This window comes from Chelonia mydas, chromosome 3 (assembly GCF_015237465.2).
Source record: "Chelonia mydas isolate rCheMyd1 chromosome 3, rCheMyd1.pri.v2, whole genome shotgun sequence".
In the NCBI taxonomy this organism is placed as follows: domain Eukaryota; kingdom Metazoa; phylum Chordata; order Testudines; family Cheloniidae; genus Chelonia; species Chelonia mydas.
The window spans coordinates 178950473-178973623 of record NC_057851.1 but is presented as its reverse complement, the minus strand read 5'-3'; the positions used below and the strand labels follow the sequence as shown (position 1 = coordinate 178973623).

General features: G+C 42.4%; 1 protein-coding gene across 10 annotated transcripts in view; it reads left to right on the top strand.

Annotated features, from left to right (window-relative positions):
* The window catches only part of CCDC88A (coiled-coil domain containing 88A), a 357211-nt gene that overhangs the window by 253282 nt on the left and 80778 nt on the right, over positions 1-23151 (top strand). For 9 of the 10 annotated variants that reach the window (XM_007070064.4, XM_043543868.1, XM_007070062.4 and 6 more), the window contains exons 13-16: positions 7565-7749; positions 17244-17381; positions 18064-19134; positions 19678-19805. In XM_007070064.4, coding sequence (XP_007070126.2) covers positions 7565-7749; positions 17244-17381; positions 18064-19134; positions 19678-19805 — 1522 coding nt within the window. The remainder of the gene's footprint in view (positions 1-7564; positions 7750-17243; positions 17382-18063; positions 19135-19677; positions 19806-23151) is intronic. The other variant, XM_043543870.1, reaches the window with a different exon arrangement.

Here is a 23151-nt window from a genome sequence, read left to right as displayed (position 1 = left end):
TCCAGCACAGCGTCGAGATGTTGCAAGCCATTTGTTAAGCTCTGGGCCTGTTGATAAACAAAAATCAATGTTGATCCAGGTCCAATGGATGGAGTTTATCGGAGTGGTACTTGACTCTCTCTGAGACAGAGCATTCCTGCCAGAGGCCACGTTCAGGGCAAAGTCAGATCTGATTGCCAGCATCACTGCCCATCTGCTCACCACTGCCAGGGTCTGTCTCACACTATTGGGGCACATGGCAGCATGCACGTACGTAGTCCGACATGCAAGACTCAGGCTGCATCCCCTCCAGATGTGGCTGGTGTCGATCTACTCCCTGGACAGACATCACCTAGACAAGGTCATCACGATCCCTCCATGGGTGCTTACCTCTCTTCAGTGGTGGTCTGACCTAATTCTGGTGTTGGAAGGTGTGCCGTTCACAAGCCCGCAACCCATGGTCTCCCTGATTTCAGATGCATCCAACCTTGGTTGGGGAACGCATCTCGGTACACTGCGGACTCAAGGGTTATGGTCTCAAAAGGAGCTCACATTGCATATAAACATCAGGGAGCTCAGAGCCATCTGCCTGGTTTGAAGTGTCTTCCTTCTCCAACCCTCCGGCTGGGTGGTGAAAGACGGACAACACGGCCTCAGTGTTCTATGTCAACAGGAGGGGGAAGCTTGATCATCAGCTCTGTGCTGGGAGTTCTGCATCCAGCATGCAATCTACCTGGAAGCCTCGCACCTCCCCAACATCCGGAACACGGTGATGGATCACCTCAGCAGGTCCTTCTTCTCTCACTACGAGTGGTCCCTTCGCTTGGAGGTTGTCAGAATACTCTTCCAGAAGTGGTGTGCTCCCCAAGTGGACCTGTACCAGACAGAACAGAAACTATCATCAGTTTTGTGCTCTCCAAGGTCTCGGCAGAGGCTCACTATCCGATGCCTTTCTCCTGTCTTGCTCAGGGACCTGATGTACGCCTGCCCACCAATTCCGCTCATCAGCAGTCCTCTCAAAAATCAAGAGGGACAAGGCATGGGTCATTATGATTGCCTGAGCATGGCTTCACCAGCATTGGTTCGGCATGCTCATGGACCTGGCTGTTGCAGCCCCATGGCAACTTGCCAGCCACCCGGACCTACTCTTGCAGGATCACGGTCAACTTCTGCACCCGAACCTCACCTCTCTCCACCTCACAGCTTGGATGCTGCGTGGCTGAATCCAGAGGAACAATTCTGTTCTAGTCAGGTACAGCAGGTTCTCTTGGAGAGCAGAAAGCCCTCCACCAGAGCAACTTACCTGGCAAAGTGGAAGTGTTCCTTCTGCTGGGCATTGGAGTGGAATATCTCCCCAACCCAGTTGTCTCTGCAGTTCATCCTGGATTACCTGCTTCACTTAAAGCACCAGGGTCTCACCTTCTCTTCGATCAAGGTGCACCTGGCTGCCATATCGGCCTTCCATCCTCGTACCCAAGGTAGATTGGTCTTCTCGCATGAGACGTCGATCAGCTTCTTGAAGGGCCTTAAAAGACTCTTTCAACTGGTTCGGGACCCGGTTCCCCATTGGGACCTCAACCTGGTCCTCTCCAGGCTCACGGATCCACCCTTTGAGCCTATGGCTTCTTGTTCCATTTCCCACTTGTTGTAGCTATTACCTCGGCGAGATGTGTCTCTGAAATTAAAGCCCTCACTTCAGAGTCCCCGTACACAGGATTTTACAAGGACAAGGTCCAACTGCGGCCCCATCCAGTCTTGCTACCAAAGGTGGTGTCGCACTTCCATGTCAACCAGAATAACTTATAAAGAAAAGGAGTACTTGTGGCACCTTAGAGACTAACCAATTTATTTGATCATAAGCTTTCATGAGCTACAGCTCACTTCGTCGGATGCATTCAGTGGAAAATACATTTTGTACACAGAGATTTATATACACACAGAACATGAAAAAATGGGTGGTGTTATACACACTGTAAGGAGAGTGATCACTTAAGATGAGCTATTACCAGCAGGAGAGCGGGGGTGGGGGGGGAGAAGAAAACTTGTTGTAGTGATATCGAGGCTCGTTCACCTGCATATCTACCAATGTGATATATGCCATCATGTGCCAGCAATGCCCCTCTGCCATGTACATTGGTCAAACTGGACAGTCTCTACGTAAAAGAATAATAGGACATAAATCAGATGTTAAGAATTATAACATTCATAAACCAGTTGGAGAACACTTCAGTCTCTCTGGTCACTCGATTACAGACCTAAAAGTCTCAATATTACAACAAAAAGACTTCAAAAACAGACTCCAATGATAGACTGCTGAATTGGAATTAATTTGCAAACTGGATACAATTAACTTAGGCTTGAATAGAGACTGGGAGTAGATGGGTCATTACACAAAGTAAAACTATTTCCCCATGTTTATTTCCCCCACACACACACCCCACTGTTCCTCAGACGTTCCTGTTAACTGCTGGAAATGGCCCACCTTGATTATCACTACAAAAGATCCCTCCCCCCTCCCCCGCTCTCCTGCTGGTAATAGCTCATCCTAAGTGATCACTCTCCTTACAGTGTGTATGATAACACCCATTTTTTCATGTTCTGTGTGTATATAAATCTCCTCACTGTATTTTCCACTGAATGCATCCGATGAAGGGAGCTGTAGCTCACGAAAGCTTATGCTCAGATAAATTTGTTAGTCTCTAAGGTGCCACAAGTACTCCTTTTCTTTTTGCACATACAGACTAACACGGCTGCTACTCTGAAACCTGTCAGAATATCTTATATATGGCAAATATAGTGCCCGTTTTTTAAAAGGGAAGGAGGAGAATCTGGGGAACTACAGACTGGTCAACTTCACCTCAGTCCCTGGAAAAATAATGGAGCAGGTCCTCAAGGAATCCATTTTGAAGCACTTGGAGGAGAGGACGGTGATCAGGAACAGTCATCATGGATTCACCAAGGGCAAGTGTCATAAATATAAAGGGAAGGGTAACCACCTTTCTGTACACAGTGCTATAAAATCCCTCCTGGCCAGAGGCAAAATCCTGTCACCTGTAAAGGGTTAAGAAGCTAAGGTAACCTCGCTGGCACCTGACCCAAAATGAGCAATAAGGGGACAAGATACTTTCAAATCTGGAAGGGGGGGGGAGTTTTTTGTCTGTCTGTCTGTGTGATACCTTTGCGGGGAACAGATCAAGGATGCAAGCCTTCCAACTCCTGTAAAGTTAGTAAGTAATCTAGCTAGAAAATGCGTTAGATTTTCTTTTGTTTTTTTTGGCTTGTGAAATTCGCTGTGCTGGAGGGAATGTGTATTCCTGTTTTTATGTCTTTTTGTAACTTAAGATTTTGCCTAGAGGGTTTCTCTATGTTTTGAGTCTGATTACCCTGTAAAGTATTTACCATCCTGATTTTACAGAGGTGATTCGTTTACCTTTTCTTTAAATAAAATTCTTCTTTTAAGAACCTGATTGATTTTTCATTGTTCTTAAGATCCAAGGGTTTGGGTCTGTGTTCACTTGTACCAATTGGTGAGGATATTATTATCAAGGCTTCCCCAGGAAAGGGGGTGTAGGGCTTGGGGGGATATTTTGGGGGAAGACATCTCCAAGTGGTCTCTTTCCCTGTTCTTTGTTTAAATCGCTTGGTGGTGGCAGCGTATCAGGTTTTTAACCTAAGCTGGTTCCCAAGGCAAGAAAGAAATCTGTGCCTTGGAGAAGTTTTAACCTAAGCTGGTAAGAATAAGCTTAGGGGGTCTTTCATGCAGGTCCCCACATCTGTACTCTAGAGTTCAGAGTGGGGAAAGAACCCTTGACAGGGCAAGTCATGCATGACCAACTGGATTGCCTTCTATGATGAGATAACTGGCTCTGTGGATATCGGGAAAGCAGTAGATGTGATATACCTTGACTTTAGCAAAGCTTTGGATACTGTCTCCCACAGTATTCCTGCCAGCAAGTTAAAGAAGTATGGATTGGATGAATGGACTATACGGTGGATAGAAAACTGGCTAGATCGTTGGGCTCGGTGGGCAGTGATCAACTGCTTGATTTATAGTTGGCTGCTGGTATCAAACAGAGTGTCCCAGGGGTCACTCCTGGGGCTGGTTTTGTTCAACATATTCATTAATGATTTGGATGATGGGATGGATTGCACCCTCAGCAAGTTTGCAGTTGACACTAAGCTGGAGGGAGAGGTAGATATGCTGGAGGGTAGGAATAGGGTCCAGAGTGACCTAGACAAATTAGAGGATTGGGCCAAAAGAAATCTGATGAGGTTCAACAAGAACAAATGCAGAGTCCTTCACTGAGGACAGAAGAATCCCATGCACTGCTACAGGCTGGCTAAGTGGCGTTCTGCAGAAAAGGACCTGGGGATTACAGTGGACGAGAAGCTGGATATGAGTCAACAGTGTGCCCTTGTCGCCAAGAAGGCTAACGGCATATTGAGCTGCGTTAGTAGGAGAATTGCCAGCAGATCGAGGGAAGTGATTTTTCCCCTCACTTTGGCACTGGTAAGGCCAGATCTGAAGTATTGCATCCAATTTTGGGTCCCTCACTACAGAAAGGATGTGGACAAATTGGAGAGAGTCCAGCGGAGGGCAGTGACAATGATTAGGGGGCTGGGGCACATGACTTACGAGGAAAGGCTGAGGGAACAGGGCTTATTTAGTCTGCAAAAGAGATGAGTGACTGGGGATTTGATAGCAGCCTTCAACTACCTAAAGGGGGGTTTCAAAGAGGATGAAGCTCGGCTGTTCTCAGATGGCAGAACAAGGAGTAATGGTCTCAAGTTGCAGTGGGGGAGGTCTAGGTTGGATATTAGAAAAAGCTATTTCACTAGGAGGGTGGTGAAGCACTGGAATGAGTTACCTAGGGAGGTGGTGGAATCTCTATCATTAGCAGTTTTTAAGGCCTGGCTTGACAAAGCCTTGGCTGGGATGATTTAGTTGGTGTTGGTCCTGCTTTCAGCAGGGGGTTGGACTAGATGACCTCCTGAGGTCTCTTCCAGCCCTAATCTTCTGTGATTTTATATCTTCCTCCCAGTGTTCGGTCCAAAGCCTCACACAATCAATGAGGAGAGGTGGCTGCACACTCTAGATGTCAAGCGCACCCTGGCATTCTACCTGGAGTGCACCAAGCCCTTCCACATGTCGACCAAGCTCTTTATCGCAGTAGCTAACAGGATGAAGGTTTTTCTGGTGTCCTCAGAGGATTTGGAATCGGATCATAAATAGCATCCATACTTGTTACAAGTTGGTGCAGGCTGTGCCCCCACCAATAATGAAGGCTAATTCCACTGGACTCACTCGTCTTCAGCTGCCTTCCTGGTGCACGTCCCTATCCAGGACATCTGCAGGGCCAGGACGTGGTCTTCGGTACACACATTCACAACGCATTATGCCATCACTCACCAAGCCAGAGATGACACTGGATTTGGCAGAGCTGTGTTGCAATCAACATGTCCATGAACTCCTACTTGCCTCCCATGGTACTGCTTTGGGAGTCACTTACAATGGAATGGACATGAGCAAGCACTTGAAGAAGAAAAGATGGTTACCTTTTGTAACAGTTGTTCTGCAAGATGTGTTGCTCATGTCCATTCCAGGACCCACCCTCCTTCCCCTGTGTTGGAGTTCCGGCAAGAAGGAACTGAGGGAGGGGACAGCAGGTGGTGCCCGTTATACTGGGGCATACGGGCACCATTCCAGAGGGCACCAGAGTTGGTCCCCTATGGCTAACACTGCGTGAAAAACTTCCACCACCAGTGCATGTGGCAAGCACACACATCTACAATGGAATGGACATGAACAACACATCTTGAAGAACAACAGTTACAAAAAGTAACCATTTTTTATTCTTATAGTCCTAGCATGGCCACACCAGCACTGGTTTTGGCACGTTATTGGACCTATCGTGACCCCGATGCCATTTCGTCCCCCTCATACCTGATCTGGCAAAATCACCGCTGATTCTCCACCCAAACCTCAAGGCCCTCCACCTGACCGCGCAGAAGCTCCATGGTTAAATGCAGTGGAGCAAGTCCACCAGGTATTGCTATGTAGTAGAAAACCATCTACTAGAGCGATTTACCTTGCCACTTCTCAAAGTAGAAGCGTTTCTCCATGTGGTCGTCCCAGTGAGGCCTCTCACCTGGTAGGTCACCTTTCCAGTCTATGCTGGAATATCTGCTTCATCTGAAACAGCAGGGCCTAGCCATTTCATTGATTAACGTACACCTAGTGGCCATTTCCACCTTCCACCCTTTGGTGGATGGAAGGTCGTTTTTTTCTCACAAAATGTCTGTTCACTTCCTCAAGGGCTTAGAGGGACTATACCCTCAGATTCGTGAACCCGTTCCACCATGGGACCTGAACCTGGTCCTGTTAAGACTCTCAGGCCCTCTCTTTGAGCCGCTGGCATCATGCCCCTTTTTGTACGTCTTCTGGAAGGTCACCTTCCTGGTAGCAATTACCTTGGCCAGGAGAGTCTGAGATATCAGGGTCCTTACATCAGAACCCCCTTATACAGTGTTCTTTAAGGACAAGGTACAACTTCCCCACCCCGCATTCCTCCCGAAGATGGTTTCGCAGTTCCATAGCCTCATTACTGTCTTCTTGCAAGTATTCTTCCCAAAACTGCTCACGAATAGGGAGGAGCAGCGTTTCCACATGCTGGATGTTAGGCAGGCCATCGCTTTCTATATAGAAAGGACCAAACCGTTCTGCAAGTCTACGCAGCTCTTTGTGACAGTAGCAGACGACGAAAAGCCTGCCAATTTTGGTCCAAAGATTTTCATCATGGATCACTTCCTGCATTCGCACATTCTGTGAGGAGGTGTGTGCCCTGCCTCCTGCTCTCTTGACCACCCACTCGACAAGAGCTCAAGTGTCCTCAGCAGCGTTTCTGGCCTAGGTCCCAATCTAGGATATTTGTAGAGCAGTGACTTGATCATCGGTGCATACTTTTTCATACCACTACACCATTACCCGGAAGGCTACAGATGATGTCAGGTTTGATAGAGCAGTCTTGCAATCCACATGTCTAGGAACTCCGAGCCCATCTCCTAAGGTACTGCTTGGGTGTCACCTAACATGGGATGGACATGAGCAAACACTCAAAGAAAAAACAGTTACTGACCTTTCTGTAACTGTTGTTCTTTGAGATGTGTTGCTCATGTCCATTCCACAATTCACCCTTCTGCCCCTTGGTCAGAGTTAGCCAGCAAGAAAGAACTGAGAGGAGCTGGCCGGCCTGACAGATACCACTGAGGGGAAAATCTTCAGCAACTGTGCATGTGGCACGTGCACACCTAAAGTGGAATGGACATGAGGAACACATCTTGAAGAACAACAGTTACAGAAAGGTTAGTAATCATTTTTTTTCAGTCCTCCTTCATCCACAATTTCATAGTTGTTCTTAGGTGGGGGAGAGAGATGTGTGAGTGGCCCCAACAAACAATGCTGACTAGAAGATTTTGGAGGATCGTAGTGCAGGCCTTTTTATCCCAGAAGTCTAAAAATGTACAGGCTCACCTCAAAGTTCTTCAGTTAATGATAAGTAAGCTCCATTTCTTTTAAATCTTACAGTGCCACGAAAGTCACTTGGCTATGAAGTGAATGAATTGACATCAAGTAGATTGCTTAAGCTGGAAATGGAAAACCAGAGTTTGGTGAAGATGGTGGAAGAGCTACAAAATACAATGGGTTCTGTAGAAGGCAGTAATTCAAAGATTCTAAAAATGGAAAAAGAAAACCAAAGACTTAGCAAAAAGGTAACCATCAATATGTGCATGTATAATATGATCAAATAGACTATAAAAGGTGTGGTATGTCAGGTTTTATCAGCATGAGTTTGGGATGGATGCATTACTCACATGTGCTAAAGTGTTTTGTGTGTGTGTGTGTGTGAGAGAGAGAGAGATTAGTCTTTTCATAATTAAGACTAAAGCAGGCTTTCCATTCTGAATCTGATTTTGCCCCCTTTGCTACAATCTCTTTCTCTCTCTCTCTCTCTCAAAAAAAAAAAGTTCTTTGTATTTAAGATTTTGCATCTGTGGTCTTTAGCCAAAGTGGAATTTTGATGAAACTGTTGCAGTGAATCTGACACGTGTGGAACTTAAAATAGATGTTACAATAATTTTCAGAAAGTTAATGGCATATCTTTGTCACATTATATTTTCAGAACAGCTTGGCCTAGAAACTTGTTTGACTTAAGAGTCCTTGATATGATTTAGTGCATAGAACTAATTTAGAGAGAACTGGGTGGTTTTGTTTTGGACTTGTTCACTAGTGACTAACTAAAGTGTGGAATATCTATCATGGCTGTTTCTGCACAGCTCAGGAACTCTGTAAAGGTTTCAGCCAGCTCTATTTTCAGCATCAGTACAAACTTTTTTGCTGAATAATGGTTGAACTAAGTGTGGGCTGTGTTGAGCTAGGTGGTTGAGCTGTGTATGTATGTTTGTGTAGGGAAGCAAGGGGCAAAGTTAGGTTGTTCGTAGTACTTTAACTAGGAATTTCCATACTTCACAACATTGGATTTGTTGAAGGTTATTTTGTTTTGAATTTAACCTTAACCTAGAATTTCTTGGATTTCTGATGTCTGTGTTTGTAAAACTATAATGTTTTCTTTTTTTCTTTGTTGTACTGTTACTTTTTCAACATTAACTTCAGTTTCCAGTCTTAGAAAAGATACATAAAACACAGCATATCTCCTGATATTTAGAGATGTTAAGATATTTATCGTGATGAACTTAATAAATATGAACCAATATAAAGAATCTAGTTTTAAAAAGCTCCCGGTTTCATAGATACTGAAGAAGTCACCAAGTATATTCTTAAATTGAATTTTGTTGAGCATCTCACTTTGCTCCTCTCTTGCTGGAAGAACAGAACAGCTGATGTTACAGCACCAACTACCCGGAAGTACGGAGACAAATCATAATGAAAGCCTAAGTGCCTGACTCAAAAGACTTAATAGGCTGAGTCCACCCCCAGCCCTTCAGTCTTTTTTCATGCCTCTTTCCTGGAAGCATGGAGTGTAGCTCTTGACTAGGGCTGTCAAGCGATAAAAAAAAAAAAATCACGATTAAAAAAATTAATAATAAATTATCAAACAATAATAGAATACCATTTATTTATATATTTTTGGATGGTTTCCACATTTTCTGATATATTGATTTCAATTTCAACACAGAATTCAAAGTACTCAGTGTTCACTTTATATTTATTTTTTGTTATAAATATTTGCACTGTAAAAATAAAAGAAATAGTATTTTTCAATTAACTTAATACAAATACTATAGTAAAATCTCTTTATCATGAAAGTTGAAGTTACAAATGTAGAATTATGCACAAAAAATACTTGCATTCAAAAATAAAACATCAAACTTTAGAGCCTACAAGTCCTCTCCATCCGTCCTACTACTTGTTCAGCCAATCGCTCAGACGAACAAGTGTGCTACATGTGCAGGAGATAATGCTGCCCGCTCCTTGTTTATAGTGTCACCTGAAAGTGAGAACAGGCGTTTGTATGGCATGGTGTTGCAAGGTATTTACGTGCCAGATGCACTAAAGATTCAGATGTCCCTTCATGCTTTGACCACCATTTCAGAGGACATGCGTCCACGCTGATGATGGGTTCTGCTTGATAACGATCCAAAGCAGTGCAGACCGACGCATGTTCATTTTCATCATCTAAGTCAGATGCTATCAGCAGAAGGTTGATTTTCTTTGTTTGTGGTTCGGGTTCTGTAGTCTCTGCATTGGAATGTTGCTCTTTTAAGACTTTTGAAAGCATGCTCCACACCTCGTCCCTCTCAAATTTTGGAAGGCACTTCAGATTCTTAAACCTTGGGTCGAGTGCTGTAGCTATTTTTAGAAATCTCATATTGGTACCTTCTTTGCATTTTGACAAATCTGCAGTGAAAGCATTCTTAAAACAAACGTTCTGGGTCATCATCGGAGACTGCTATAGCATGAAATATATGGCAGAGTGCAGGTAAAACAGAGCAGGAGACATGCAATTCTCCCTCAAGGACTTAAGTCACAAATTTAATTAACACATTTTTTAAACGAGCATCATCAGCATGGAAGCATGTCCTCTGGCATGGTGGCTAAAGCATGAAGGGGCATACAAATGTTTAGCATATCTGGCACGTAAATGCCTTGCAACACCGGCTACAAAAGTGCCATGCGAATGGCTGTTGTCACTTTCAGGTGACATTGTAAATAAGAAGCAGGCAGCATTATCTCCCATAAATGTAAACAAACTTGTTCGTCTTAGCGATTGGCTGAACAAGAGGTAGGACTGAGTGGACTTGTAGGCTCTAAAGTTTTACATTGTTTTACTTTTTAATGCAATTATTTTTTGTTCATAATTCTACATTTGTAAGTTCAACTTTCATGATAAAGAGATTGTACTCCAGTATTAAACCTCCCCCTCCCTGTGGACCCTGCACAAGTTCTGCAGGCTCCAGGCCCTAAGAGGGGTAATGGCTCTACAAGTTCAGATTTCTTTACCCTCTTCTCCATTGGCTGGTTTCCTTGAACAGTTTCTGTCTGGTGCACCTATGGTGGTTCCCCCTCTTGTGTCTCTTGCATCTGCTTTTTAGCCCTTATAGCCTGCTCCTTCACAGGGTGCTCTTGCAGATTCCTTCATTCCTTCCTTACTTCAAATAGTAAGTAGTTTGAGACTTGGGACTCTCTTTTTTTAATTCCCTCACACACACCCTCTGGTAGCTGGGGAGTGGGCTTTTCAAACTCTCCCCTTCCCTCACTCTTCATTTACCATCAATTGCTCTTCCCTCCAGCATCCTGTTGAACTTGGTTGCATTCTCTCTGCAGCCATTGGAAGGTGCTCATATGTGATCTCAAAATACTACAGCAGGCTCAAGTTACTGCATTCTGGGGCACTGGAAAGTTCTCCGGTACTTCGTGATGGTCATTGCCGCCTCTTATCTCCAGCCTGGTCCATCAGTCCCGTTCTTTCAGTTTCTCAACTAGTAAAAGAAAATAGTATCTAGCGTCTTTTTTAATTTTTATTTATTTATTTCCTCATTACATATTTATGAACCTTTCTTCAATCAGCATTAAGTACATGTAGTATTTGTTTTAGATAACCTGTACAATATGCATGTCCAAGCTACAATTTACACATTTGCTGTTTGTTATTCTGTTTCTGTCTCACCCTGCTTCTGGGTTTTCCCAGTAGAGTGGGCTTCTTACCCTTTCAAGTTTGTTTATGTTCTACCTAACATCTACCAGTACAACATATTACTTTTGTTCTGTGAGCAATAACATAATTTTAAGCAAATCTCTACAAGTGGAGAAAAAACTGGGAAAACGACACTTATGCCAGCAAGGCCTCGTACATTTAGCAGTTCCTCATGTTTATGTTTCGGTGTCGTAATCCACTGTGTTGTGTATATTATTCTAAAAAGTGCCACACCCTCAAAATGTCAGTATTTTCTTTATCTTCTTTAAACATGGGTTTTCAAAGGGCTTTTACTCAAAATCCAACATTATGTTTGCAGATCATTACCAAAAAAAAATTGTATTAATTTTCCTTGTGTTGCATTTTGAGGGATACCTCTATTTTCGGGCCTTTTAATAATTGTTCCACAACAAACTTCTCTTATGATGTAATAAGGTACCCAGCACCCCAGCCTCATAATATAAAATTATCAGATTGGAATTTTGAACAGATTGAATAGAACATTGGGTATCAGTGAGACAGTTATCTGGATCCCAGGGACAGTTGAAATAATTTTAGCAGTTGAGACTTGAGTAAGTTTGGGGAATTCGCCTTTCCAGATTTTTCCCTTATAGCAGATTTTCAAGAGATTTACCTTTTCAATTTGCAACACTTCTGCAACTAAACACAAGACAGTTAATTTAGCATATTTATCTCGTTACTTGTTACAAAAATTGTGGTCAGATGTAATCTTCAAATGAGCAGGTCTCATAAACTTTTGCTCTCATCAGTAATACGTTACCAGACAACAAATGTCAAAATAGAGTTAAGCTTTTATATTGCCATATAAAATTATGTTAATAGCTAGAACTCTCAAGCGATTAAAAACATTCATCATGATTAATCGCACTTTTAAACAATAGAATACCATTTAAATATTTTTCGATGTGTTCTACATTTTCAAATATATTGATTTCAGTTACAACACAGAATACAAAGTGTACAGTGCTCACTTTATATTTATTTTTGATCACAAATATATGCACTGTAAAAATGATAAACAAAAGAAACAGTATTTTTCAGTTCACCTAATACAAGTACTTTAGTGCAATCTCTTTATCATGAAAGTCGAACTTACAAATGTAGAATTACGTACAAAAAAACCCTGCACTCAGAAACAAAACAATGTCAAACTTTAGAGCCTAGAAGTCCACTTAGTCCTACTTCCTGATCAGGCAATCAGTAAGACAAAAATATTTGTTTACATTTGCAGGAGATAATGCTGCCCACTTCTTATTTACAATGTCACCTGAAAGTGAGAACAGGCGTTCACATGGCATTGTTGTAGCCAGTGTTGCAAGATATTTATGTGCCAGATGCACTAAAGATTCATGTCTCCTCATTTGACCACCATTCCAGAAGACATGCGTCCATGCTGATGACGGGTTCTGTTCGATAATGATCCAGAACAGTGCAGACCAATGCATGTTCACTTTCATCATCTAAGTCAGATGCCACCAGCAGAAGGTTGATTTTCTTTTTTGGTGTTTTGGGTTCTGTTTGGATACATTGGAGTGTAGCTCTTTTAAGACTTCTGAAAGCATGTTCCATACCTCATCCGTCTCAGCTACTGCATATGCTGTCTTCCCTCTAGGAAGGGCAGAAGTAAAGACTTTACTTAGCCCAAGAATACTATGGGATTTGTGGTCAGAGTCCATAGATTGAGGTAAAGATGAATCTTAGAACTTCATTTGAAGGTTGGATGTCACCAGCCCATGAGGAGAGAGAATAGGATAGGTATAGGGGAGTTTTCAACCTTCATATGAATGGTGAATGTAGACGATTGGTATGTTTGGCTCTTAGTGGTATGTGAATGAGGGAAGTGTCCTGTCTGAATTAATTTCTCACATAATTATTTTATTACTTCCTATAGTATCTATCCTTGTGGCAGATCTGAGGGATAAGATGCCAGATATTGTAATCTTTGGTCTGTAGTGGAAGGATGGACTCTAGAAAAACTAAGTGAGTTTCCCATATGTGGTGGCTGGTTCACCACTTAATGTGAGAATAATGGTGGTCTGAAGCCATTATTAGAAATATCGGTGAAATGGTGTGCTGTCAGTTTTAACAAGTGTTCGCCCAAAAATTTCTCACTTTGCCTGTGATAAAGCCTATGCCCTGTGGATACAGGTGCTTGCAAACAAAAGGAGTGGGGGACTAGGAAATATGTTCATTTGTTTCCACATTTAAATAATTATGCATTCTCATAACCAAGGTGGGAGGCAGCAGCACCATTTGGCAAAATAACTCCATACATAAAGTACCCTTTTCAGGAAAAGTTTATCCTTAATTCTTTAAAAATATATAGAGTATAATGTATAATTTGTAGAAATGAAAGCGTGGGTAGGGAAGCAGTGAATGCCTTGTAGCAGCAAAGGGAATCTTTCCTAAGGAAAATTTTTGAAATATCCATCATCTAGTAGAATGTGGCCCATTTTATAGACAAAAAATGTATACTTATGATTCCTTGGGATAAAAGTCCAGATGGAGATGGTACAATTATCCAGAGACAGGGTGAACTCTAACAGAATAAGAGGATAAGGAGATCTCCTCATCTTTCCTTCAGTTTGCTAAAATAATTTAATAAGTAGCCTCTCCAGACCATCACAATGCAGATAATATAGTTAAGGTGATCAGGATAAAGGGACGCAGAAGCTATGTCTACACTACACACAGCGTCACCAGCATGTAGTGTATATGTAGCTGCACACCACTGTGAAAAGCAAGCTTCGTCCCCACTGTAGTGTTTAGCTGTATTTGTCAGTGAAAGACTTCAGCGCTGGGGAAAAACTTCAGGTGCTCCCCACTGCTGGAGTCTTTCACTGCAATGAGAAAAACCTCCTGCCTTCCCCTTGCCAGCGCAAGACTCCTTCCCCCCGACAGAGCCTTTCCCTGCTGCTGAAGCTTTTCCCTGTGGAGGAGAAGGGCTTCAGCACCAGGGAGCTGCCAAAGCCTTTCCCTGATGCCAGTCTTTACCTGTAGTGGGGAAGGGCTCCAGCAGGGGGAGCTGCCTGAGCCTTTTCCCGTTGCCTTCCCCTTCCAGAGCCATTCCCCACTGCTGGGTAAAGGTTCTGGTAGTGGGACATTACACTGCTAAAAATAGCAGTGTAGATGGGGAGACATCAGTTAGCCATTTCGGGTACATACTCATGTACATATCCACACCCTTCAGGGGTGTCTTTACTCGCCTAAGCCATGCCTCGCTGGCTAACCTGCTATTTATAATTGTGTTCTACTCACTTCCAGTGGTGCCTCCTCCTGACCGTCCTGGGGAATAGCTCTGCCAGGTGTTGCACCCTCCTCTGGTTGTGTCTTCACCTGTCCTGTCTTGCCCTGCAGCCCCTCTTACTCTAGGAACTGCAGCCTCCACTTCATGACTCAGCCCTCCAGCTGGGTCACTACGTGGTTTCCCCTTCTAGGGCTTACCCAAAGTCCTTCCACACTGTCAAGGTTCCTTCCCCACTCTGAACTCTAGGGTACAGATGTGGGGATCTGCATGAAAACCACCTAAGCTTACTTTCACCAGCTTAGGTTAAAACTTCCCCAAGGTACAAATTAATTTTACCCTTTGCCCTTGGAATTTCCACTGCCACCACCAAACTTTAACTGGGTTTACTGGGAAACGTAGTTTGGACACGTCTTTCCCCCCAAAATCCTCCCAACCCTTGCACCCCACTTCCTGGGGAAGGTTTGGTAAAAATCCTCACCAATTTGCATAGGTGACCACAGACGCAAACCCTTGGATCTTAGAACAATGAAAAAGCATTCAGTTTTCTTACAAGAAGGCTTTTAATAGAAGTAAAGGAATCACCTCTGTAAAATCAGGATGGTAGATACCTTACAGGGTAATTAGATTCAAAACATAGAGAATTCCTCTAGGCAAAACCTTAAGTTACAAAAAAGACACACAGACAGGAATAGTCATTCTATTCAGCACAACTCTTTTCTCAGCCATTTAAAGAAGTCATAATCTAACACATACCTAGCTAGATTACTTACTAAAAGTTCTAAGACTCCATTCCTGTTCTATCCCCGGCAAAAGCAGCATACAGACAGACAGAGACCCTTTGTTTCTCTCCCTTCTCCCAGCTTTTGAAAGTATCTGGTCTCCTCATTGGTCATTTTGGTCAGGTGCCAGCGAGGTTACCTTTAGCTTCTTAACCCTTTACAGGTGAGGGGATTTTTCCTCTGGCCAGGAGGGATTTTAAAGGGGTTTACCCTTCCCTTTATAGTTATGACACACACAGTCTCAGGCAGTCTTCTCCAGCACTGTCCAGATGGTGCCACTTCCCCAGTGGCCAGTATGGGAACCCGGGCCCATCCAATGCTCCAGGTTCCAGTCCAGGGACCCTGTACCTGGTAACTGTGGTATGCTTTCTCTCAGCCCTTGTTGCTCCTTCCCTGGACTCCTTCTTACAGCTTCTAGTTCACCCCACCCTTTGGGTGTACCAGCTCAAACTCCTTCCCCCCAGGGAGTAAGTGTAGACTGCTCTCTATAGCTCCAACACACCTCCCTTCTTCCAGGGAGTGATTGCAGATTACTTCCCTGCAGCCCCCCTTCTGCTACCAGATCCTGGGCTTTATACAGGTCCTTCCTGTTCTTACCCAGCTGAGCCTCATTTAATCAACCCGTGCTCCCTGGCTCCTCCTCCAGGTGCAATCCTTTCAAGCCTTGTGTGGGGTAGACCTCCCATCAAAGGGGCTAAACATGTACGTACACTACATGCTGCTAGAAGAAGTATGTGGTGTAGATGTACACAAATACTTTAACTGACACTACAAACAGACAAGCCAGAAGAAGACGACGAAAAGGAGAAAAGCATCAACCACAATTTGTGATCAATACCATAAAGCTGAAGAAAGCAACTATTAGCAGCAGGCCACCTCAGTACAGCTTTAGGGACTTCATTAAGCCAATTTATAATTGTTTATTTTGTGTATACTGAGTTTATCTCTATTTAAGTTGTAAAACAAGTTTTGTAAGATTTTATAGAATCATAGCACTGTAGGGATGGAAGGAACCTTGAGAAGTCATCAAGTCCAGACTCCTGTGCTGAGTCAGAATGAAGTAAACCTAGATTATCCCTGACAGGTGTTTGTCTAACCTGTTCTTAAAAACCTCCAATGATGGGGATTGCACAACTTCCCTTGGAAGCATATTCCAGAGCTTAACTATCTTACAGGTAGAAAGTTTTTCCTAACTAACCTGAATCTCCCTTACTGCAGATTAAGCCCATTACTTCTTGCCCTACCTCCAGTGGGCATGGAGAACATTTGATCACAGTACTCTTTAGCCATAAGATATTTGAAGACTGTTATCAGGTCACCCTTCAGTCTTCTTTTCTCAAGACTAAACATGTCTACTTTCCTTAACCTTTCCTCATAGGTCAGGTTTTCTAAACCTTTTATTATTTTTGTTGCTCTCCTCTTGACTCTCTCCAATTTGTCCAATTTCTGTTATAAAAGAATAGATCTGTTAATAAATAAAATAATTGCAAAATAGGATAAAGGAACACTCTGTGCTTCAGATGAACTAGTGTTGTGAAGATTCCAGACGCCAGGAATAATCATGGAAGGTAGGATCTTGGTCACATAGCAGTTGAAAATACAGGTCAAGTGTGCAGCTGTGGAGCGACTGAGATGTTTCAAAAAATCTTCATGAATAGTTCATGATTTTCAGGAAACTTTCAAACCAAACAATATTTTCCATATTGAACGCTATCTTTACAACAAAGGGGGCTAGATTTTTTTAATTTTTAGATTAAAGCTTATTTTAGGTAGGATAGAGATTGTAATATTTGCCAGATCTTAAATACAAACTTATGGACTTGATCCAGCTCCATTGAAGTCAATGAGAATCTTTCCATTGACTTTAACAGGTGTTAGATCGGGCCGTATAACACATATGGAAAACAAAAATAATAATTATAATCTTTTCACTTCACCTCGGTAAGAATAGTCATTTATATCCATAGTCATCTCTGGATGAATTTTAATATGTTTTCCCCACAGTTGGAAGGACTTGAGAATGAAATTAGCCAAGAGAAACAAAGTCTTCAGAATAGTCAAAATATGAGCAAAGATCTGATGAAAGAAAAAGCACAACTTGAAAAGACCATTGAGACACTTCGAGAAAATTCAGAGAGACAGGTAAGTAACATAATCTTTGAAAGAAAAAGGACTAGTAACTTTTTTAATGAAAGGTTAAAATAGTCTTGGCGTAAACAGTCACAAAAATCAGTGGAACTGCAATTATAGACTCTGCAAACCTCAAAGATGAACTTTCTATATTTTCAAATAAAATGATGAGGTATTTTTTTCTTAAACTGCATTCAGAATCTTTCAAAAAGTCTTTTGCCATAGTTTGACTGGATGTTTGGATTTTTGCTGATATGCCTATTTCTACTATATTTTATTTCTCAAGATGTTGTTTTGGGAAAAGAATCCATTATTGGATTAAATGGCAACCAGAAAGAGAGTGAAGCTAATAATGTATGTTGGTTTTGACTGTTTATATAATCTTAAAATAGACAAACTGATGTACTTGAAAATTTGTCTGTATTTACAGTTTATTACATAACCATCACTTCTACACACACACAATGTGTGTTATGTTACATGGTATATAATACAGTAGAACATGTTACATGTTATAATATAGTAGAATAAACCACAGCAGAACTTTTGTTTTACCTTATATTAAAGAGGAAGTGATGTATAATATAATCCATCTCCATTTGTTTTACCTCAGTAGACTGCTGTTTATGTATAGAAATAAATTATTTTTGGCATGGTACTGACCTAAATTTATAATTTTTTTTCAAATAATTAGATTAAAATATTGGAACAGGAGAATGAACATTTAAATCAAACAGTAGCTGCTCTAAGGCAACGGTCCCAAATCAGCGCTGAAGCAAGAGTGAAAGACATTGAAAAAGAAAATAAAATCCTCCATGAATCTATCAAAGAGACCAGCAGTAAGCTAAATAAGATTGAATTTGAGAAAAAGCAAGTGAGGAAAGAACTGGAACATTATAAAGAGAAAGGAGAAAGAGCAGAAGAGCTTGAGAATGAGTTGCATCATCTTGAAAAGGAGAATGAGTTATTACAGAAAAAGATTACCAATTTAAAAATTACTTGTGAGAAGATAGAAGCCTTAGAGCAAGAAAACTCAGATCTGGAAGTGGAAAACAGAAAGTTGAAAAAAACTTTAGATAGCTTAAAAAACCTTACTTTTCAGTTAGAATCATTGGAGAAAGAGAATTCACAACTTGATGAAGAAAATTTAGAACTAAGAAGAACAGTTGAATCTTTGAAGTGTACAAGCATCAAGATGGCTCAATTACAGTTAGAAAATAAGGAATTGGAAAGTGAAAAGGAGCAACTTAAAAAAGGGTTGGAGTTTATGAAAGCTTCTTGTAAGAAAACAGAACGTTTAGAAGTCAGCTACCAAGGTTTAGATACAGAAAACCAAAGGCTACAGAAAGCATTAGAAAATAGTAACAAAAAGATTCAACAATTGGAAAGTGAACTACAAGATTTAGAGTCTGAAAACCAAACTCTGCAAAAGAATCTGGAAGAATTAAAAATCTCTAGTAAACGCCTAGAGCAATTAGAGAAGGAAAATAAGCTGTTGGAACAAGAGACTTCTCAGCTGGAAAAGGATAAGAAACAACTAGAAAAAGAGAATAAGAGACTCCGACAACAGGCAGAAATTAAAGACAGTACTTTAGAAGAGAACAATATAAAAATTAGTAATCTGGAAAAGGAAAACAAATCTCTATGTAAAGAAATAGGTATATTTAAAGAGTCTTGTGTACGTCTAAAAGAGCTAGAAAAAGAAAATAAAGAACTTGTGAAAAGAGCTACCATTGATAAGAAAACACTTGTCACATTACGAGAGGTAATTTGACTAATTTCCATTCTTCTATTATCTGTCCATCATAAATCTAATATAGCTAAGTGCTGTGTGTCTATAAGATCATAATAGCTTTTTTAACAGTTGTAAAATACAGAAAATATGTCTACTAGTAATTTCTGAAAAAATCATATTCCTACCTTGTTGGTGTGCTTAAATTAATAGTATTTACATGTTAAATATTGTATTTAAACTTTAATAATTATCATTTAATAATTATTATTTCACTCTGATACTGCTAAACTAGTTTGGTATTTTTTTTATCCTCATGTTCAAATCAAGTTTAGACAGGAAGTCATGCAAAAAAAAAGAGGAAGTAAACATCTAAGATGAAATCAGACTTATATTTAGGATACAGTTTCTGATTTTACCAGATGTTAATAGTTGGGAGGAAGGAAGAAGTTATATTAACAGGTTGTACAAGCTACATGTAATCACAGAAATTTAGTGCATAGACAGTTTCCAGAAACTAAGTCTGCATTATTAATTTAACATTTTAGATTGATTTTTTTGTTTATTTTGGATAAGGATTTGGTGAATGAAAAACTGAAGACCCAGCAAATGAATAATGAGCTTGAAAAACTTACCCATGAACTTGAAAAGATAGGTTTAAATAAAGAGCGCCTCTTGCATGATGAACAGAGCACAGATGACAGGTGAGAGTGCCTAGATCAGTTTGGGATAGTTTGGCAAACATTTGTTTTTCATTTACAATAATAAAATGGTTTTCCTTCCTACGGTTTTCTCCATATAACATTTGTCATAAATATAAAGGGAAGGGTAACCACCTTTCTGTATACAGTGCTATAAAATCCCTCCTGGCCAGAGGCAAAATCCTTTCACCTGTAAAGGGTTAAGAAGCTAAGGTAACCCTGCTGGCACCTGACCCAAAATGACCAATGAGGGGACAAGATACTTTCAAATCTGGAGTTGGGGGGGAGTTTTTTGTCTGTCTGTGTGATACCTTTGCTGAGAACAGATCAAGGATGCAAGCTCTCCAACTCCTGTAAAGTTAGTAAGTAATCTAGCTAGAAAATGCATTAGGTTTTCTTTGTTTTGGCTTGTAAATTCGCTGTGCTGGTGGAAATGTGTACTCCTATTTTTGTGTCTTTTTGTAACTTAAGGTTTTGCCTAGAGGGATTCTCTATGTTTTGAATCTGACTTCCTCTAAGATTATCTTCCATTCTGATCTTACAGAGTTGTTCTCTTATCTTTTTTTGTTCTTCTAATAACGTTCTATTTTTTAAGAATCTGATTGGGTTTTTAGGGTCTTAAAAATCCAAGGGGTTTGTGCTCATGTTGTTTATTCTCAAGCCTCCCCAGGAAAGGGGGAGTAAGGGCTTGGGGGGACATTTTGGGGGAAATAGGAACTCCAAGTGGTCGTTTTCCCTGGTTCTTTGTTAAATCGCTTGGTGGTGGCAGCATACTGTTCAAGAACAAGGGAAAGTTTGTGCCTTGGGGAAGTTTTTAACCTAAGCTGGTAAAAATAAGCTTAGGGGGTCTTTCATGCGGATCCCCACGTCTGTACCCTAGAGTTCAGAGTGGGGAGGGAACCCTGACAGCATTATTTTAAAAAAGACATTAAATAGAGTTAGGCCCAAAATGGGAGTGTCATTGAAATTATTATAATATTGTAATAAATGTTCTTCTTCTTCGAAATGTCCCTCTGGGTGCTCCACTGTAGGTATGTTTGCGTCTCTGCACTGCTGATCAGAGAATGTTGGTAGCAGTGTCTGGCCTGCACATGCGCTGTCCCCCACCTGTGCTCTGCCATGAAGCTAACCAGCATTGCGCAGGCAAACCCTCCTTAGTTCTTTCTCAACTGCCCCTGGCTAGAGACGGAGCTTTAGCTGTCCGCTAGCAGATCATTAACTTCTAAAGACTTGCTACTTGTTTAAAAAGGGAAAACTACTTCTTAGCGTTTCCTTTACATTTCTTTATTCTTTTATTTTTTAAAAAAACTTTAAACTTCGTTTTTTGTTCAATCCCAACCACCCCCTCCCATCTGGGGACCCCATGGACAGGGTATGCCTAAGGACCCACTGGCAGAGGCAAAGAAACTTTGGTAATGACAGGATAAGACAAAGATAGAGAACCTGCCTTGGGGAAGGCTCCTTCGGTATGGACATCAACGTCAGTACTGTCTTTGGCACGCGTTCTGCCAGGACTGCATCTACAACACCATCATTGTAGTCATCCCAGCACTGCCAACCACTATCGGTACCGATGCCTATGGCATCACCAGACTTCCAATACTCAAGAGACCTTTCTGTGTCTGATGCACCGGACTCGCATCTATACCATGGAGGAACCAGCTGAGCAGCCTTCGGAGGCAACAGATCCTCTGGTACCAGCTTCCGCCTCATCTTTGCCTGATGAGGCGATTACAGGGCCCCCTCATCCAGTCCCGCAGGATGATGCTAAGGCCCATCAAGAGCTGCTAAGAAGGGTCACCTTGAATTTGGGGCTTCATGCTGAGGACCTGGAGGAACCCTCAGACTCCCTATTTGATGTCTTTAGCTCAGCAGCCCCAGCCAGGGTGGCGTTGCCTTTACATGAGGGGGGGTAGCAAAGATCACCAAGTCCCTGTGGCAGATCCCCTCATCGCTGCCTCCTGTTTCAAAAAAGGCAGAACACAAGTACTATGTGCCTGCTAAAGCTCATGAGTACCTTTATACGCACCCTGCTCCAAGCTCCCTAGTGGTCTCTGAGGTTAATGAGCAGGAAAGGCAAGGCCAGCCAGGCTCCACCCCGAAAAGTAAAGACTCGAAGAGGCTCGATTTGTTCAGAAGAAAGACTTATTCGTCCTCGGGTGTCCAGCTGCGGGTGTCCAGCTGCAGGTGGCCAACCACCAGGCCCTGCCTGGCTGCTATGATTTTAATATGTGGGAGTCAATGGCCAAGTTCGAGGATTTGCTGCCTGAGGATCTCAAGAAGGAGTTCCACGCAATCCTCGAAGAGGGCAAAGCAGTGGCCGGAGCGGCCCTCTAGGCAGCCTCAGATGTGGCGGACTCTGCGGCTAGAACCATGGCCTCGGCCATCTCGATCAGGAGGGCATCCTGGCTGCAGTCTTTGGGCCTGTCGACAGAAGTCCAACAGTCAATACAGGACCTCCCATTCGATGGCCAAGCTCTGTTTGCTGAACAAACAGAAACAAAACTGCACAGGCTCAAGGACTCCCATGCGACGCTGAAGACCCTCGGCCTCTACACCCTGGGCCCATCCAGAAAGCGGTTCAAGCCTCAACAGGCCCAGGACTCTGGGAGTCAACCCAGGTCGGAACCTGCCCGTAAAAAGAGAATCATAGAACATCAGGGTTGGAAGGGACCTCAGGAGGTCATCTAGTCCAATCCCCAACTAAATCATCCCAGCCAGGGCTTTGTCAAGCCTGACCTTAAAAATATCTAAGGAAGGAGATTACACCATCTCCCTAGGTAACGCATTCCAGTGTTTCACCACCCTCCTAGTGAAAAAGTTTTTCCTAATATCCAACCTAAACCTCCCCAAAAGAGCAGGGGTTACGGACCCCGGCCAGGTCACCAGCCACTGTCCTCTGCCCAGTTGAGTGCTATCAAACAACAGGGTGGCAAGCAGGCATTTTGAGGGTGCACCTGAGGGTGACCTACTAGCCTGTATCCCTGATCCTGCTTCTGTGTGCTTTTCCAACCACCTGTCTCCTTTCCTCCCTGCATGGGCTTCCACAACTTTGGACCATTGGGTCCTCAACACCATGGCACAGGCTTATACTCTCCAGTTTCTTTGTGTCCCCCCCTCCCACCGCTCTTCCCTGTCCTTCAGGGACCCTTGTCATGAGCAACTGCTCGTTCATGAGGTTCAGGACCTTCTGCAGCTGGGGGCCGTGGAAGAAGTCCCTCAGGAGTACAGGGGCAAGGGATTCTATTCCCAGTACTTTCTAATCCCCAAAGCCAAAGGAGGTCTAAGACCCATTCTGGACTTGTGAGACCTCAACAAATATCTCAAGAAGTTGAAGTTCTGCCTGGTC